Source organism: Capricornis sumatraensis, chromosome 2, assembly GCF_032405125.1.
Source record: "Capricornis sumatraensis isolate serow.1 chromosome 2, serow.2, whole genome shotgun sequence".
Taxonomy (NCBI): Eukaryota; Metazoa; Chordata; class Mammalia; order Artiodactyla; family Bovidae; genus Capricornis; species Capricornis sumatraensis.
In genome coordinates, this window is record NC_091070.1 from 59,179,086 (window position 1) to 59,199,531 (window position 20,446).

Sequence of the window (20,446 nt, forward strand, 5' to 3'; positions counted from 1 at the left end):
TTCACTTTCATCAAGCGATTCATTCTCATGCAAATGAAAAGTGAAAAATATATTGATACATTTTTATATAATAGATTTATAAAGTTCAGAGATAATTCCTTTCATTAACTGGAATAATGTGAATCTATATTCTCAGATACTGCAGGTGGGAATTTAAATGGACATAGCATCTTCAGGCAGCAATTTGACACATAATTATCAAAAATACAAATATACATTCTCCTTGACCCAGCAATGCCATTTCAAAGAATTCATCCTGCAGACAGACTCATACATATTCAAAATACCAGAAGCAATGTTAATCACCATCAACATGGGACTAATTAATAAACTATGATTCATTTGTCTATGAAGTATAAGGTAGTTATAAAGAATAAAGAAACTCATTTGAAACAGTTGCCAATGTATATTATGATAAAACAATTCAAGGTATAAAACAGTGTGTATTCTATAGTATGGTATCATTTGGGGAAAAAAGTGTTCAGGAGAGTGTGTTTGGCATGTTTGAGGAACGGCAAAGAGTGTATAGCTAGCTATAGGCAGCAGCTTGGGAAGGTATGAAGGGCCAGATTATGCAAAATAAGACAAGTTTAGATCTGAAAGGATCTTGGACAGAGTGGATATTGGGGGTGAGAGAAAGAGAAAAGGCATCAGTGGATGTTTGTACATGATTATCCTCTCTAACGTGTAGGTGTGGATGTGATATATAACTTTGAACTTGCAGTTTAGATGTCCAAGGTCTTTGAAGAGCTACCAGTAGGCTTACTGAAGAGGAAGGAGATTATATATTAAGTGTGATGTAAGCATGCTGTAAAATAAAATAAATACCTGAGTTGTGACTTTAAAATAATGAGGCAGTTTACAGGAAAATGTCTCATTACAATGTAAGCCAAATGCCATATAAAATATTCCTTTTTGGTTAGGAAACTTTTAAAAATACAGGAATATTTTGTTATTAACAGAAATGAATCTGTGTAGTCATAAATATATAATCATTAGTTTGTATCTCATCTAAAGTTAAGGACTCCCTAGCTGAAACCTACTGTACAATCTAGATATATATATTAATGGTAATCAACATCTACATATAAAACTATTCAGATAGGCTATAACCCAGATGTCTACCAACTGATAAATGGATCCAAAAAGTGTGGATACCCATACAATGAAATATTATTCACCAATAAAAAAGGCTAAAACATGGATGAACCTTGAAAACACAATGTTAAATGAAGGAACCCAGTCACAAAGGACCACATACTCTATGATTCCATTTATATGAAATGTCCAGAAGAGGCAAGTCTACAGAGACAGAAAGTGGTTTAGTGGTTGCCTAGGAGTGGAAGCAGATTAGGGGGTGATGTCTAAGAGGTACAAATTTTCTTTGGGGGGCTAATGAAATGTTCTAAAATTGTGGTAATGAAGGAATAGCTCTGGATACACTAAAAAGCCACTGAATTACACATCTTTAAACAAGTGAATTATATGGCATATGAATTATGTCTCAAAATATTTAAAAAACTGTTTAGAAAAACTTGTTCCTGTGAAAGAAAAAAAGAGGTCAAAATTGAAAACAGATTGAAAATATCTGGAGAGCAGACACTGTCTTACGTTTCGTAAAAACTTGTTTAACAGAAGCTTACATAGTAGGTACTCAATAAACATTTTTATGAATTTGATAGAAAATAACCAAAAGCTATTAGAGTATATAGTATAAGCAAGAACAACAGTTTTACGCTTGATTTATTATTCACAACTATACTTTAAGCAATAAATATTATCCTTGCTCTGCAAGAATTCAAAAGTCCTCTGGAATATATGCCAAGTCTCTTTAGCACCAGATTTTAACCCTCTCAAATATGTTTTGCTAAACTAAGCTTAGTTTCAATTCAGAGCACTATGTAAATCTTTAAAAGGCAGAAAACAGGTCAGAAGCAAATCAGATGGGAATCAGCATTTACTATGAATAATACAAATGTACAGCTTACAAGGAGAGAACCAAAAAATATATATCATTTCACCTTTTTACATATTGAATCTTATACTCAGTAAAGGGGTTTTAGGGACTTTTCTGTTCTATGTGATGTTTTAAATCAATGGAAGCTGGCCACTCAGCTACTGAATTAAGATATGTTGAAAAGGAACTTCAAAAACTTATAGAGAATAATCATTTCAATATACTGAAAATGCTGTGGTGTGTATTTCTAATTTTAATTGTAAACTCTATACTTCATCTCTCCAGCAAAAATCAAACCCCGAAAGATGACTAACTCTGAGTATATTGAAGCTTTTATAGAGAAAAGACATAGCACCTAGGAAACTGTCTCTTGGCAACTGAAATTAGAAGGAAATATTGCTTCTTCTTAAACTATTAAATCTTTTCGAACAGTAGAAGTTGAAGAGTGACAGAGGAAACATTTGAATGAGCACCTGAGACTGACTTCCAAAAACATGGCCAAAGGATATTTACTCAGAAAGGGACAAATGGAGTTGAAGAAACAAACACAAATTAACTCATAAAATGAATTTTAAGATTGTTTCAGCAAGAGTAGAGATTTAAGTTACAATGAGATGATTACACATAACAGACCACAAAACACTACTATGCAGATTCTCAAATTGTTCTGCTATTAACAACACATTTGAGGATGAGGTTACAAGGAATAATGCAGCTCCTGCAACTTCAGAGCTTCGATGAAACAAATTATTTAGCAGGCTGTTTATTTTTACTGAATCCAAAAGCATTCCATAAACAGTAATGTCTCTAGAAGAACAATGCCATTGTGATTAGGGCATTTTATGTATATATACATATAAACTATATATACACATGTATTTCATATATTCATGTATGTACATGAAAAGACTTCAATCCTAAAGGAAATCAACCCTGAATATTTACTGGAAGGACTGGTGCTGAAGCTGAAGCTTCAATACTTTGGCCACCTGATGTGAAGAACAAACTCATTGGAAAAGACCCTGCTGATGGGAAAGATTGAAAGCAAAAGGAGAAAGGGGTGACAGAGGATGAGATAGTTGGATGGCCTCACTGACTCAGTGGACATGAGTTTGAGCAACTCCAGGAGATAGCGAAGGACAGGGAAGCCTGGCATGCTGCAGTTCATGGGATTGCAGAGTCAGACACGACTTAGCGACTGGAGGACAACAAAAAAGAAAAATGAAAAAAAAAAAGAAAAATGAATGGTTAATAGACATAGGGGGAAAAAGTTCAGTCTTCTCAGTAACTGAAGAAACGCTAATTAAAAGGAGAATCTAAAAAATAAAAACAGATAAACATTCTGCCTTTATAACTTTCAATGGTTAAAAAATATATACACTCAGAATTAAGAACATTAAAAAACACTAAAAACTATACATACTCTTTAATGAAACAATTCAGTTTCTAGGAATTTATCCTAAGGAAATTAATGTCAGGATTGTGCATATGTATTTATCTACATAAAGGTTCATTACAGCATTATTTATTTAACAAAAAATTGGAAACAATCTAAATCTCTAACTCTAGGGTATTGTAAATAAATTATGCCACAGCTATACTCTGCAGAATATGGAGCCATCTGAAAGCATGTTATAGAAAAATACCTAATCATGAGAAAATATGTTCACATATTTTAAGGAAAAAAGCAGATGGGAAGTGTTAATTCCAATGAAAGAAAACAAACAAATCCACATGCAGTTTTACTATGTGGTTTCTAAGGAACTGTCTCACCCTTTAATCATCTCTGAGTCAGCTATTTTGAAAATGGGTGGTTACTCCTTCTGCTGAACATCATCTGTGTCATCCTCAGGTCTATCTCCACCATTCTAAGCTCTTCTCTATATGGCAGACACTGGAAGTGTGGAAACTATAGTACTACAATTCTTACAATTTCTTCTTAGCTGGATTCTGGTTTAGATTTTGCCCATGAAAGACACTCATGACATTTGGAGGCAAGAGTGAAGAAGAAACCTTTTACTATCTTCTAACAGAGTGGACAGATATGTGAGCAAAGAGTACCTATGAGGCTTGCAGCATATCTCAAAGGAACAGAACTGCACCAATTCACACAGAGAGTTCCCAACATTTTGAAGGTACTTTGAAGAAATATATGCCTGGACCTTTGGAATGGGCATGGAGTATATGAATATTTGGTCCCATGTGAATGCTCAAAAAAGGGCATTTGCTGCTAGAGGAGGTTCTCAAAAATCAGATGGACAAAGTGACTGACTCATTTTGTGAATGTCAGCCAGCCTCCTACACCAGCCACTCCTGTTCAGTAAGCCCATAAACTAAATCAGCAAAAGACATATGAAGATCTATATTAATATCAGACAAAATAGCCTTTGGGCAAAAAGTATTACTCAGGAGAAAGAAGTTCACTATATAAAAATAAAAGGCTCAATTCATCAGGAAGATGTAACAACTCCACATGTGTGTACACCTAACAACTTAGCTCAAGATCCATAAACAAAGCTTAAGAGACTATTAAGAGAAAATTGACAAATCTACTGTCACAGCTTAAAACATCTTTCATAATTTTAAAGTACCTATCAGATATCAGTATCTGGTAGATCAAGCAGTCCAGAAATCAGTTAAGAGTTTGGAAGATATAAGCAATACATTTAACAAGCCTGAGCTAATCAACATACATAGCACACTGCATCAACAATTAGTAAACAAAAAGTGCTATTCAAACTTACAAGGAGTATTTCTAAAAATTAAACATGTAGTAGGACAAAAAACAAGTTTCAACAAAGTTCACAACCAGCTATTCTATGAATCCAAAATGCCCAATATTGCAGCCACTAATCACATATGACTAAGTTAAATTAATTAAAATTAAATAAAAACAAAGTGTGTGGTTCTTATTCTCACTGGCCATACTTCAAATGCTCAAAAGACACATATGGCTAGAAGTTACCACATTGGATAGTACAGATATATTGGGCTGGCCAAAAGATCTGTTTGGTTTTTTTCTGTAAGACAGCTCTAGCAGCACTTGTCTTTAACTTCATTCAAGACAATTTTGTTAGACTGTATTATGATAGTAGTCATATCAGTGTGCATTTAAACAAAATCAAAAATTGATGAATTTTTGTGTAGCCATTTTAATACTGAAGATGGAAGAAAAAAGCAGTTTTTTCAGCATATCTTGCTTTATTGTTATAAGAAAGGTAAAAACAAAACTGAAATGCAAAAAAAGATTTGTGCAGTATACAGAGTAGGTGCTGTGACTGATCAAATATGTTTTTGTGCTGGAGATTTCTCTTCAGATGGGCATCAACAATTTGACAAAAAATGAATCAAGATATAAATTGAGAACAATCAATTATACCACTTGGGAGATAGCTGACACACTCAAAATACCCAAATCAAGTGCTGAAAATCATTTGCACCAGCTTGGTTATGTTATGTTACTCACTTTGATGTTTGGGTTCCACATGAGTTAAGCAATCTTCTTGACCATATTGCCTCATGTAATTCTCTACTAAAACATAATGAAAAGTTCTGTTTTTAAATTGTGACATGCAATGAAAAGTGGATACTGAACAATCATGTGGAATGGAAGAGATTGTGGGGCAAGTGAAATGAAGTACCACCAACCACAGAAAAGGCCAGTCTTCATCCAAGGTGATGTGTATATGGTGGAATTGGAAGGGAGTCCTCTATTACGAGCTCTTTACTGCTGTTGTTCAGTTGCCAAGTCATGTCTGACTCTCTGCGATCCCATGGACTGTAGTATGCCAAGCTTCCCTGTCCCTCACCATCTCCTAGAGTTTGCCCAAGTTCATGTCCATTGCATCAGTGATGCCATCCAACCATCTCACCTCTGTCACCCTCTTCTCCTTCTGCCTTCAATCTTTCCCAGCAACCAGGTCTTTTCCAATGAGTCAACTGTTCGCATCAGGTGGCCAAAGTACTAGAGCTTCAGCTCCAGTCCTTCCAATGAGTATTCAGGGTTGATTTCCTTTAAGATTGACTGGTTTGATCTCATTGCTGTCCAAGGGACTCACAACAGTCTTCTCTAGCACCACAGTTTGAAAGCATCAATGCTTTGGCACTCTGCCTTCCTTATGGTCCAGCTCTCCCAACCATATATGACTACTGGAAAGACCATAGTCTTGACTATACAGACCTTTTGGAAAACCAAAAGATTAATTCCAACAAGGGCTGCTCTCATTTACACCTGCTGAAAGCAGCACTTGACGAAAAGTATCTGGAATTAGTCAACAGAAAACACATAATCTTCCATCAGTACAATGTAAGATCACATATTTCTTTGATGACCAGGCAAAAACTGTTACAGCTTGGCTGGGAAGTTCTGATTCGTCCATCATATTCATCAGACATTGCACCTGTGGATGTCCATTTATTTTGGTCTTTACAAAATTCTCTTTGTGGAAAAAAAGTTCAATTTCCCGGAAGACCATAAAAATCACCTAGATTGGTTCTTTGCTCAAAAGATGTTTTAGGAAGAGAATTATGAAACCGCCTGAAAAATGGCAGAAGGCAGTGGAACAAAACTTCAATGAAGTTCTTGGTGAAAATGAAAAATTTGTCTTTTATTTTTACTTTAAACTAAAGAAACTTTTGGGCCAACCCAACAGAATGTTTCTATCACCACAGAAAGTGGTGCTACTGCACAACATATACTCTGACTAGAATAAAATTAAGTTTGAAATTAATAACAAAAATGTACTTTCTATATAGTCATAGCTAAAGAAAGAAATCACTGTGAACATTTAAAATACTTCAAACTGATTGAAAATGAATCTACTGTATCTCAATATATGTAGGATGCAGCAAAATTTATATTTAGCAAAAATCGATAGCCCTAAATGCATACATTAGAAAAAGAAGACAAGCTCAAAATAAATGAGCTTAGTATCCAACTTGTTAAGCTAAAGAGAAAATACAGAATGAAATCAAAGAAAGTACAAGATGGAATTGAGAGAGATGCACAAAAACTAGGTAAATATAAAAAGAAAAAAGGAGAAATTAACAACAAAGAATACAATGAGGAAAATAACAGATTAAAATTAAGCAGGGAAAATAACAGAGAATTAAAAACAACCTCATGCAAGTTGCCAAAATGGACAGATTCCAAGAAAAATGCAAATTATTAAATCTGACTCAAAAACAAACAGAAAGTTTTATTTGTTCTATAACCAATATGGAAGTTGAATCAATAGTTCAAAATCTTACTATAAAGAAGACAGCAGGTCCAGATGGTTTAATAGACTAGTTTTCCTAAACTGGGTCCTTCTAATCTCATACAGGCTTTCCTGGTGGCTTAGTCTGTAAAGAATCTGCCTGCAAATACAGGAGACCAGGGTTTAATTGGGAAGATCCTATGGAGAAGGAAATGGCAATCAACTCCACTATTCTTGCCAGGGAAATCCCATGGACAAGAGGAACCTTGCAGGCTACAGTCCATGGGGTTGCAAGAGTTGGACACAACTTAGCGACTAAACTACCACCCTAAACCACCAATCTCATATAAATGCTTCCAGAGAATCAAAAAGAAAAGGAAAAAATTTCCCCTTCTCATTTTATAAAGTTACTATAACCTTGATATCAAAGCAGACAAGGAAAGAATAAAAAAAAAATTAGTTGTAAACATGTTTGGATATAACATTAAAAGATTAGCAAATCCAGCAATGTATTAAAAAAGGTAACACAATATGCCTAACTTGGGTTTATTCCAGGAATGCAAGATCAGTTCAACAAAGAAGATCTTTTAATATAATTAAACATATTTAAAAATTAAAGATAAAAGTCATATGATTATCTCAATAATTAAAGAAAAGTAGTGATTATAATTCAATATCCAGTGATGATTTCTTAAAAATATTCCTTAGGAATAAAAGAGAACATTCTTAATCTGATTAAGACAAGAAAAATACATAAAAGACAAAGATTAAAAAGGAATGAATGACACAATAACAACTGCAAATGATAGGTTTTTTCTGTACAAAATCCTAAAAAATCAAAAGGCAATTTAGTTGAACTAATATGAAAGTTTAGCAAGATTGCTAGATATAAGATGAATATGTAAAGATCGAATGCATCTTATATACTATTAATAGCCATACACACACACACACACACACACACACACAACTGATACCAACAACACAGGTTTGAACTGTGCAGGTCTACTTTTACATGGGTTTTTTTTCAATGAGTACACAGTTGGCTCTCCATACTGGGAAGCTCTTCATCCATGGATTCAACTAACTGTGAATCATGTGCTATCTTTACAATTCAAGGTTGGCTGACTGTGTCTAAGCAGAACCCACAAATATGAAAGGCAGACGATGGGACTTGAGCATCTGTGGATTTTGGCTTCTACAGACGCTCCTGGAACCAATCCCCCACAGATACTGAGTGATGATTATAGTAGGGGAAAATTCATAATGACAAAAAATAAAAGAATAAAACTATAATAACAAATGACAAGCAAGCCCTTCAAGTAAAGTTTTAAAACTACTGCAATATATCAAGAAACAGAAGTTAAATAAATGAAGAAATATGCCATGGATGGGAATATTTAATATAGTAAAAAATCTTGATTCTATCAAATTAATCTACAAATTGGATGCAATTTTAATGTAAAAAATTCCAATGGGGCTTTCCAAAAAACTTGAACACCAAAAGCTAAAAATAAAGAACAAAAAATGATATCAGGCATATAGAAACCAAATAGCAATATGATAGAAGTAAATTCTTCCTTATCATTTCAGTTCAGTTCAGTCACTCAGTCGTATCCAACTCTTTGTGACCCCATGAACCTCAGCATACCAGGCCTCCCTGTCCATCACCAACTTCCGGAATTTACCCAAACTCATGTCCATCGAGTCAGTGATGCCATCTAACCATCTCATCCTCTGTCGTCCCCTTCTCCTCCTGCCCTCAATCTTTCCCAACATCAGGGTCTTTTCAAATGAGTCAGCTCTTCACATCAGGTGGCCAAAGTATTGGAGTTTCAGCTTCAACATCAGTCCTTTCAATGAACACCCAGGACTGAGCTCCTTTAGGATGGACTGGTTGGATCTCCTTGCAGTCCAGGGGACTCTCAAGAGTCTTCTCCAACACCACAGTTCAAAAGCATCAATTCTTCGGCGCTCAGCTTTCTTTATAGTCCAACTCTCACATCCATACATGACCACTGGAAAAACCATAGCCTTCATTAGACGGACCCTGACAAAGTAATGTCTCTCTCTGCTTTTTAATATGCTTTCTAGGTTAGTCCTAGCTTTTCTTCCAAGGAGTAAGTGTCTTTTAATTTCATGGCTGCAATCACCATCTGCAGTGATTTTGGAGCCCCCCCAAAAAAAGTCAGCCACTGTTTCCACTGTTTCTCCATCTATTTGCCATGAAGTGATGGGACCAGATGCCATGATCTTAGTTTTCTCAATGTTGAGCTTTAAGTCAACTTTTTCACTCTCCTCTCTCACTTTGATCAAGAGGCTCTTTAGTTCCTCTTCACTTTCTGCCATAAGGTTGGTGTCATCTGCATATCTGAGGTTATCGGTATTTCTCCTGGCAATCTTGATTACAGCTTGTGCTTCACTTTCCAGCTCACCATATCTCATGATGTACTCTGCATATAAGTTAAATAAGCAGGGTGACAATATACAGCCTTGACGTACTCCTTTTCCTATTGGGAACCAGTCTGTTGTTCCATGTCCAGTTCTAACTGTCACTTTCTGACCTGCATACAGGTTTCTCAGAAGGCAGGTCAGATGGTCTGGTATTCCCATCTCTTTCAGAATTTTCCACAGTTTATTGTGATCCACACAGTCAAAGGCTTTGGCATAGTCAATAAAGCAGAAATAGATGTTTTTCTGGAACTCTTGCTTTTTCGATGATTCAGCGGATGTTGGCAATTTGATCTCTGGTTCCTCTGCTTTTTCTAAAACCAGCTTGAACATCTGGAAGTTCACAGTTCACGTATTACTGATTCCAGGCCTGACTTGGAGAATTTTGAGCATTACTTTACTAGCGTGTGAGATGAGTGCAGCTATGTGGTAGTTTGAGCATTCTTTGGCATTGCCTTTCTTTGGGATTGGAATGAAAACTGACCTTTTCCAGTATTGTGGCCACTGCTGATTTTTCCAAATTTGCTGACATATTGAATGCAGCACTTTCACAGCATCATCTTTTAGGATTTGAAATAGCTCAACTGGAATTCCATCATCTTCACTAGCTTTGTTCGTAGTGATACTTCCTAAGGCTCACTTGACTTCACATTCCAGGATGTCTGGCTCTAGGTGAGTGATCACACCATTGTGATTATCTGGGTCGTAAAGATCTTTTTTGTATAGTTCTGTGTATTCTTGCCACCTCTTCTTAATATCTTCTGCTTCTCTTAGGTTCATACCATTTCTGTCCTTTATTGAGCCCATCTTTGCATGAAATGTTCCCTTCGTATCTCTAATTTTCTTGAAGAGATCTCTAGTCTTTCCTATTCTATTGTTTTCCTCTATTTCCTTGCACTGATCATTGAGGAAGGCTTTCTTATCTCTCCTTGCTAGTCTTTGGAATCTGCATTCAAATGGGTATATCTTTCGTTTTCTCCTTTGCTTTTTGCTTCTCTTCTTTTCACAGCTATTTGTAAGACCTCCTCAGACAGCCATTTTGCTCTTTTGCATTTCTCTTTCTTGGGGATGGTCTTGATCCCTTTCTCCTGTACAATGTCATGAACCTCCGTCCATAGTTCATCAAGCACTCTGTCTATCAGATTTAGTCCCTTAAACCTATTTCTCACCTCCACTGTATAATCATAAGGGATTTGAATTAGGTCATACCTGAGTGGTCTAGTGGTTTTCCCCACTTTCTTCTTATCTGTGAGTAATGTTAAATATATATGGATTATGCTCTCTAATCAAAAGACAGTGGTATAATGGATTAAAAAACATGATTCAACTCTGCATTGTCTATAAGAGATTCACTTTAAATCCAAAGACATAAACAAGTTGAAAGTGAAAGGATGGAAAAAGATATTTTATGTTTCCAGTAAGCAAAGGAGAACAGGGGTGACTATATTAATATACAGACAAAATAGAGTTTAACTGAAAAAGTTTTAAAGAAACAAAGAAGGACAGTATACATTAATAAAAGGTTCATTACAGTAAGAAGGAATAACAATTACAAAAATGTATACATCTAATAACAGGCCATCAAAATACGTGAAGTGTTAAGCTAGAGATTTCAATACCCCACACTCATAATGGATTGAACAATCAGACAGAAGATAAGCAACAGAAAAGAGAATTTGAACACAGTAAATCAACTAGATCTAACAGACTTATACAGAACATTCTACCTAAAAACAGAATAGACATTCTTCTCAAGTACATATAGGACATTCTCTAGGATAGATCATATGTTAGACCACAAATTAAATCTTGGCAGATTTTTAAAAGACAGATATCATATAAAATATTTTCTCCAATCCACCGTAGAATGAAGTTAGAGATAAGTAACAGAAGTAAAATTAGAAAATTCACAAATTTGTGGAAATTAAGCAGCATACTCATAAACACCCAATGAATGGAAGGAGAAATAAGAGAAATTAGGAAATGAAATGCAAATAAAAACCACAATGAGATACCACCTCACACCTATCAGGATGGCTACTATTCAAAAAGACAAGTGTTGATGAGGATGTAGAGGAAGTAAATCCTTGTGCACTGTTAATGGGAACGTGGCACAGCCACTGTGGAATATAGCACAGTAGCTCCACAGAGAAATTGAAACTATTAACTCCTATATGATTCAGCAGTTCTAGTTCTAGGTATATGTCTGAAGAACTGAAAGCAGGGTCTCAAAGAGATATATAAACACCCATGCTCACAACAGCATTATTTATAAATGATAAAATGTGGAAGCAACACAAGTGCTTCCTAACAAATGAATGGGTAATCAAAATGTGATATATATATAGTCAATGAAATCAAACCAGGGTCTCCTGCATTGTAGGCACATTCGCTACCAGGGAAGTCCCAAATGAAACATTAGTCAGTTTTAAAAAGGAAGAAAATTCTGACATATGCTACAACATAGATAAAACTAAGTGAAATAATCCAGTCATAAAAACATAGATACTTGATTCCACTTAAGATACTGAGAGTAGTCAACACTCATAGAGGCAGTAAGTAGAATGGTGGTTGCCAGGAGCTGGGAAGAGAAGGAATGAAGAGTTAGTATTTAATGGATACAGATGCTTTGCAAGATGAAAAGAACTCTGGAGATGGATGGTGGTCGAGGTGGTATAACAACTTAGTACCACTGTACACTTGAAAATGGTTAAGAGAGTAAATTTTATGTTATGTGTATTTTACCACAATTTAAAAAATGAAAAAGAGACATGTAAAAATTTAAAACCAAATATAAGAGAAAACTATATAACTGAGATAGAGAAAGATTTCTTAAAATACAAAGAGCACAAACCATAAAGAGGAAAATATTAACTTGACTATTTTTAAATATGAAATTATTTACTGAAATATACCATCAAGAGAACAAAGTCACATCACAAGGTGGCAAAGGACAAATAAACAACAAAGGACTTACATAGAAAAAGGAAAAAAAGATAACCTGACAAAAGACTGGCAAAGGGCAAACAGGTACAGAGAAGGACATACTAATGGTTAATAAATGTATGAAAATATACTCATACCTCATTGATAATCAGAACACAGATTCAAACCACAGTGAGATTTAATTTCACATCTATTATAATACCAAGTAAACAAAATACTTTGTGGAAAAAAATATAAACTTCATTTATTTTATGTTCTTAAAAATGTAAAGCTAATATATTATTTAGTGATAGACTGTTATATATACAAATATTTACACAAAATATACATATATATAAATGATATATATAAATTCCTGATATAAAATGATCAGGAAATAGGAAACACCAAATTTATGAAAGTATTTATAAGGAGATATTGCCATTAAGGAGCAGCTGACGAGTAGTGTAAAAATACTGATAAAGTTCTATTTTTTCAGCTTGGGAGTGGGGATTCACTGTTACACTTTTTAAAACTGAACATCTATGTTTCATTTTTCTTTTGTATATACAGATATTTTAATAGAATAATTTTTATGTAAAAGAGCCTCTAAATTTTAAAATATCCAACTATTTTTTTTTTTACTAAAATTTCTCACAATCTTTTTCCTGATGATCACAGGTTATACTTACAGTCTAGTCACTGGTTTCTGAAGATAAAGGCTGCAGAGTTTGAAATGGAGCAAAGATATAACCCAAGAGCCATCAAGACAAGATAAGCAGATATAAAGTATAATATATACATTAAAAAGTATATAATATACTTTTATATATAAAAAGTAAAGTATAACTCTTTCTATATAAATGGTTATGGAAAAAGATATACGGAAGGCAAATTAAGTCAGAATAATGCGGAAGGGAGAATCTGTAGGAGAAGAACATGTATGATCCAAAAGAAATTTTATTTTGTTTCAGGAGGAACAAGTATATAGAAAATGAGGTAAGTACACAGACACAGTCTCATTTCAAGGAAAATAGAATATAGCCAATTGGAAAAGAAAGATCTGGAAATTATTATAATCAAGATTTTTTTTAACCTTTCCTTAAATAACAAAAACCTAAAAATTAATTTTCAACAAATAGACATTTCCTATACTTAAGAGTGTGGAGAAGGAAATGGCAACCCACTCCAGTATTCTTGCCTAGAGAATCCCATGGACAGAGGAGCCTGGGAGGCTGCAGTCCATGAGGTCACAAGAGGTGGACAGGACTTTACAACTAAACCACCACCAACATACTTAATGTGAGGCTGAGTTTATTTAGAGGCAGGAAAAGCTGACACTAGCGGACACTTTATTGCAAATATTCTTCTTCTAAAGTAATATTGCACTGACAGTTTGTTAAATACAAAAAACTCAAGTTTCCATGTGGCATCCCAAGTTTTTAAGCAGCTGTAATTAACAAAAACAAATAAACTACGAATACACTTCTGTTTTGTTTCTGAGAGTATATAAACTCTAAACCCAACCCGAAAGACTGCTTTCTGGGCTACTGTTTCTGATGTTCATCTGTCTCCTTTATCTTCCACACTGGCATATTCTTTGCCTTCTTTTCTAGTTCAGGGAGATCAAGTTTATAGAGCATTGATTTCTTATACTAGCTTAAGCCTACACAGGTTTGTTGTGGCACCTACTGGCATTCTATTTTAATTCCTTGTCTTTATCACTCGGACCAGGTAAACAAACAACCCTAAATTTAAATCCTAGATATGTAACATAAATTATCGAACCTCTGGTAAGTTATGCTCTCTGAATCTCAGATTCCTTATATATCAAGATAAGGATAATAATGCCAACGTTTTATGAACTGACTTTTAAATGCTTAAATTTATACAAACTTTTAGTTCAGTATAGGTTCAGGTACAGGTGGCGGGATTCTCAGTTTTGGAAGCACAGACTTGCTTCCCTTATACGTATGGGTATGATCCTCAAATACCACCCAACTCTGGGTGTCAGCAGAGATGCGTTTCTGTTTTCTAGCCTCCATGACCCTTATAAGGACCTAACAGGTCTTTGATCACTCAGACAAAAATAATATCTGTTACTGGTTCGACAGGGTCCTTATCTGAATTTTAGGTCCCTTGTACACATTTTCCAAGTATCGCTCTTATACTTTTCTTGGAAATCCTGTATTTTCCAATTCTGGATAGTTGACCTTTCCCCTCTGCCCCATGATTTCTAATCTGTCTGAAAAATATGTATTTAGCTAGATGATAAGATCAGTTTACTGTCTTCTTTTCTAAACTATCACCTGTGTTTTTTTCCTCATCGGAGACCTCTGCCTTCTATGAGGGCCTGTCTTCTCTATTGCCTTCACACCATGCCCCATTATACATAAAAACATTCCAAAGCATTATGCTTTAGAATATATAAGACAACTCTAGGTTTTAATCTCAGTTTTTAAACATACTAAATATTCTATCACTTTCACCAAGTTATTTAACCTACCTAAGACTCAGTTTTTTAATCTGTAAACAGGGACTATATCTTGACAACTTAAGAGGCTAAAAATCAAATACAATGATGCAGATGAATGTGTCTTGAAAACTACAATTCTATACAATATTGTATAAAAATGGCAGAAAATAGTATCCATTCAGCAAAATACTGGTAATGAAATGACAAAAGGATCCGAAGTCAAACTGCCAGAGTCGGAGTCCTAGCTCTATTATTTGCCTTTTAATATGTAAATGAGGACTATAATACCTACTTCACATATTAGCTCAATGATGCTAGTTATTATTATTATTATTTTATTATTAAATGCCTATTATGTTACACACTGTACTAGATGCGGGTGATAAATCAAGGCAGACATGGCTAACATATTTGCCGAAAACTTACATCTCCTACTCCATATGCTACATTTTCTAAGTCATGCCATGTACACTTGACAGCAAACAAATATCTGAGTAGTAAAGCATTTCCACATAGCATAAAGACAAGAGTCCACAACTCCACTATCTCTTTTTATGAAATTTCCGGTGAACACATAGTGACTATGGTATTTCTTTTTTTAATTCATCACTTGACTCAAAACTCTTCAGATGACTTCTGGATAAACTGTCTGGAATACATTTCAATCAAATGTAAATAGGACAGTGTTTCTCAGAGTAACATCCAAAGATAATCTGCTTCTCAATAACCTAAAATGCTAACTGAAAGGCAGATTCCTAGACCTTATTTCAGACACAGATTCAAAAGCTCAAGCTCTGGCTGGAAGATGTGGGAATCTGCATTTCTAATAAGTTCCCAATGTGATTTTTATGCAAATCCCATTTGAGAACCACATTCCTAAGAAAGAAAAAAAAACACTATGTGAGAAATTTGTAACCAAAGGAAACACTGAAAAATTATGATCCAAAGCTTCTTGAAGAAGAAAAATTTTAGTCATCTGAATAAATTTTCACATGCCTGTCTCTTAATAGGGTTGAGTCAAGAGTATACAAAGATTAAGACCAAAATTGACTTGAACATACACACCTGAACTGTGAGCGTTCAAAAAATTCCTATTTTGGAGGCCAAGGGAAAGGGAGAAGGAGTGTTCTGAAAAAGTTTACCCATATTTCAGAAGAAGCAAACAAAAGCTGCCGTTGCAATAGTCATGGCTACTAAAACTGGGATTTGGTGATATCAGATATCAGAAAATGGAACTGCTTTCTCTTAAACCCAGATAACTAAAGACAGATATCCCTGCGCCAGCCCCCCACATCTACCATAAACCTCTGATAATCCCTCAAATGTAGACTTTGCTTATTTGGGAGTTAAATTGGTCCTGTGACCAATCAGAGGCAAGAGAAAATAGGATCTTTTGATGAAAGATATACGATTTTCATAAAAGGTAACCAAAATAACTAATTAAAATGTAAATTTATACCTCTCAATCTGATGGACAGTTACAGAAGAGCTGTCAGAGACACTGAAGAAAGTCAGTGAAAGAGCGCTGAACTCCTAGTGGATGTTAACTTTCCAAGTAACAATTCAAAGCTCATGAACAAACACTATTCCTCTACCCACTATGCCACAGTGGTCTGAAGTCTGCTCTGGTGCTGATAATAAAATGCCCGAAGATGGCAGTGAGTTTGGCACTGTGACTGGAAGTCGGGAGCCCAAAGAGGAAAAAGCAGCCCAACCTGCCCACACTACGGAGTCTGGAGCAGCAGAGCGGGCGGGGCTGCGATTTCTCCTGAATCACTGCACTCTCTCTTCTCCGCCTGCGTGAGCGCCGCCCACCCACTCGCGGCAGCGTGAACCCCCTGGGCCTAGTCTCTCCTTCCCCCTCCCCTCGGCCTGGTGCTGAATCATGAGCCCGATATCTCCAAAAGGTAAAACCTAAGAACAATGCCACCCTTAGCGCTGGCCTGAATGAGCACCAGGTTGGGGTGGGGCAGAAGGCTGGAAACCACAACTTTGACCCCCCTTTCTCCCAAATTCCTTACCCAACCCCAGGGAGTACTGCGATGCTATGGGATTCCCCAGCGGCGCCCCTTCTCCCGCCGCGGCGCTCGTGTTTGCAACGCCCAGACCTGGTCCCGGCGCGCTCCGCCTCATTGTTCCAAGCTGCCCGCCAGCCAGGAGTCCAAGCCCTGCGAGGCCAGCGAGTTCGCAGCTCGTGGGGAAGGGGTGGGGGCTCTCCACTCCACGCCCCTCACCACAGTCCCCTGCCCGGCCTCACCCCTTCCTGCCAACCTCCTTTAGCTAAAGCCAAATAAATCATCGAGTCCCCTGAGGCGACCGGGTGGGCGCTGTCCAAATGCTGGGAGGAGGATGGGGGATGGGGGCGGGGGGAAAGGCTGGCGTCTGCGGCCTGCGTGTAGCTGCAGCCTTCGCCCCTTCGCCCCACAGCGAGAGAGATGCTGCTTCCATGGGTACCGCTTGGCCACGGTTCCTCCAGCCCAACTGGGAGCCGCTCGGCTGTGGCCATCTCCCAGCCCTAGACGCTGGCGCCGAGCAGCCCTCAGCCCTCCTCGTTGCCAGAAGCCGAAAGCGGAGGGCCAGTCCCTGTGCAGGCTGCATAAGTCAGCATATGCTACTCACCCCAACTGTTTCTGTCCCTGCGGCTCTTGGCCATGGTGGTCCGGGGACTGGTGGCGGTGAGGCGCTGTCAGTGCTTTCGCTCCTCTCCCGGCTGCAGGTTGCTGGCGGTGGGAGGCTCTGTGCCCTCGCTGGGCGCAGTTCCCTCAGACTCTGAGGATGTTGCTGTGGCGCTGGTGGGAAGGAGTGGGGAGGAAAAGGGAGGAGAAAGCGGATGAACCAAGCTCAGCATCACAAGCCGGAGTTCACACAAAAACCAGCGTCACACCCTCCCTACCTTGGCCCACCCCCAGAGCCTGAAGACAGTGACAGACAATGTACTGCAACATTTTCGATGGAAAACACATACAAATAAACAGCACCTCCTTATACACTCTCAAAGAACTTAACAGCATTCTACAGTCAGAACTACACAGACCAAGATACTGCATGATTCTGCATGTTCAAAAACCTGTTTCCTCAACCAGTTACATATGAGTAGAAATATGCCGGCAACATTTACATGGATGAAAATTTAAAATAATCTTAATTTATCTATCAGGCATCATTTCCTCCCTAATTTAAAAGCAAGGTCATGATAGTAAATAGGGTATCATGCATTTTTGTACCTGTATACTGAACAGGCCTGTCTTTTAAAATTGATATAGCATACTTAGATTAAGAAGATCAAGACTTGGAGAAGGAAATGGCAACCCACTCCAGTATTCTTGCCTGGAAAATCCCATGGACAGAGGAGCCTGGCAGGCTACAGTCCATGGAGTCACCAGGAGTCGGACGTGACTTAGTGACTAAACCACCATGTTAAAACCTCTCAGTTGGACTTCCCTGGCAGTCTAGTGGTTAAGACCCACGGCTCCAACGCAGGGAGTATAGGTTCCATCCTTGGTTAGGGAACAAAGATCCCACATGATGCACAGTGCAGCCAAAAACAAACAAAAAACAAACAAACAAAAAGATCAAGACAAATAAAAGCTGGAGATTTATCATAATCTGTAACTAACTCCATGTCTAACGGGCAAAATTTCCACTTGTTTTACAGAGCTATCATATGGAGTTACATTAACAAATATTCTAAGTCATACATCATATTATGGAATAGCCTTGGCAATAAAGTTGCAAACAATTTTGAATAGAAAGCAAAAGGCAATAAATACTTGAATAAATATTCTCAATCACTCTCTTTTCACGAGTTCCTTCCTCTTTACCTATCAATTTAATTTTCAGCGTCCTAGAAACACTGTTCCTTCATGCTACCTGACCCTCAAGATACTGTCATCCCATTCCTCACCTCCTCACTCACTTTTCTCCTGAATCTGGCTGTTGACTATACTCTACCCAGATCAGTTCTGCGTGGGAGATTACTGCTAGCTTCATAATTACCAGATCCTAGATCTCTGTTTATTCCCTCATTATAAGCAACTCTTCACTGTGTTCCCTCAATGTAATTTACTATATGATGGTTTCAGACAGGATCTCTATCTATGCTATTGATTCCCAAATCTATTCATCTAGTCTTAAGCTTTCTTGAGGGAAGAAAATCATCATTCCAGGGCTGAGTCTGTAACTGCCTAAGGCCAGCTTCACTTTTTTTTCCTACTGACACTTCAAAATCAATATGTCAAAAACCAAACTCTCTCACTCACCACTGCCAAATCTTACACAATCCTATTTCAGTTAATTGTTCTATGACCTCAGAACACTGTAAACCAAGTTTACATCATGGTTTTAAAGGGGACTGTCTTCAACAAAGTTGCATTTCATAAACACTAATGAGCCAATATAGGATGATAGAAATTATCTCACTCCATACCTACAAACCAAATTCACTGAACAAAAACAAGCATGTTCTGCTTTTCTTATATTTCTTTATTATAATTCTCAGCTCACATTCCAGCCTGATAATCCCTTTCAGGTGAATCCCATTAGAAAGGAGTACAATAGGGACTTCCCTGGTGGCCCAGTGGCTATGACTCTGCACTCCCAATGCAGGGGCCCTGGGTTCCATCTCTGGTCAGGGAACTAGATCCCATATGCCACAACTGAAAGATCCCAAGTGCTGCAACTGAGACTCAGCGCAGCCAAATATACAAGTATTTTTAAAAAACCAAAACAACAAAAGAGTACAGTAGATTCTACCCACAAAAGTTACATATACAATTCGTCTATTCCTAATTGAAGAAGGGATTTATTTTTTAAAAATACCTTTTTTTCCTGTTGTTAATAAGTAATCTGTGAGATAATACTTGAGACTGTGTGAATGTCTTGGCCAAGAATTTTGTATTCAATGGTTTTCAGCATCCACTGCCATCCTTGCCTGAATCAACTTCAGATTTTAAAATACCCTTGCTTCTACATTTTACATTTAGTAGCTGGCATTTCCTCTCCCACCTTTGTTAAGTACCACTATCCACTTCACGAATTCATGTAATTAAAGAAAAACTTTATTATTTAACCATCATTATTCTTTTGTAACACTCAAATTATGGCAACCCACTCCAGTGTTCTTGCCTGGAGAGTCCCAGGGATGGGGGAGCCTGGTGGGCTGCCGTCTATGGGGTCGCACAGAGTCGGACACGACTGAAGTGACTTAGCAGCAGCAGCCCCTTCAAGTTAACACCTGTGTCCTTGTGACATGTTCTATTTGTCTTTCATCATTTCCCTTGTTTTATGGCACAAGAAAATGTTTCAAGTTTCCCTGGTATTTTTCCTGCCTCAGAACTAGCTCCGCCAAGAAACTCAGGCTGCTTTTAATGAGAAAAGGAATTTAGAAACCAAGATCTGAGCGCTAGCTGTGTTCACTGCTAGCTGGAATTTCACTGTTTC

At 37.1% G+C, this 20,446-nt stretch overlaps 1 protein-coding gene across 1 annotated transcript in view; it reads right to left on the bottom strand.

Annotated features, from left to right (window-relative positions):
- Positions 1-16,894, bottom strand: part of ATL1 (atlastin GTPase 1) — a 73,188-nt gene extending 56,294 nt beyond the window's left edge. The window contains exon 1 of the mRNA XM_068992601.1: positions 16,804-16,894. Coding sequence (XP_068848702.1) covers positions 16,804-16,894 — 91 coding nt within the window. The remainder of the gene's footprint in view (positions 1-16,803) is intronic.
- Positions 16,895-20,446: the final 3,552 nt, after the last annotated feature.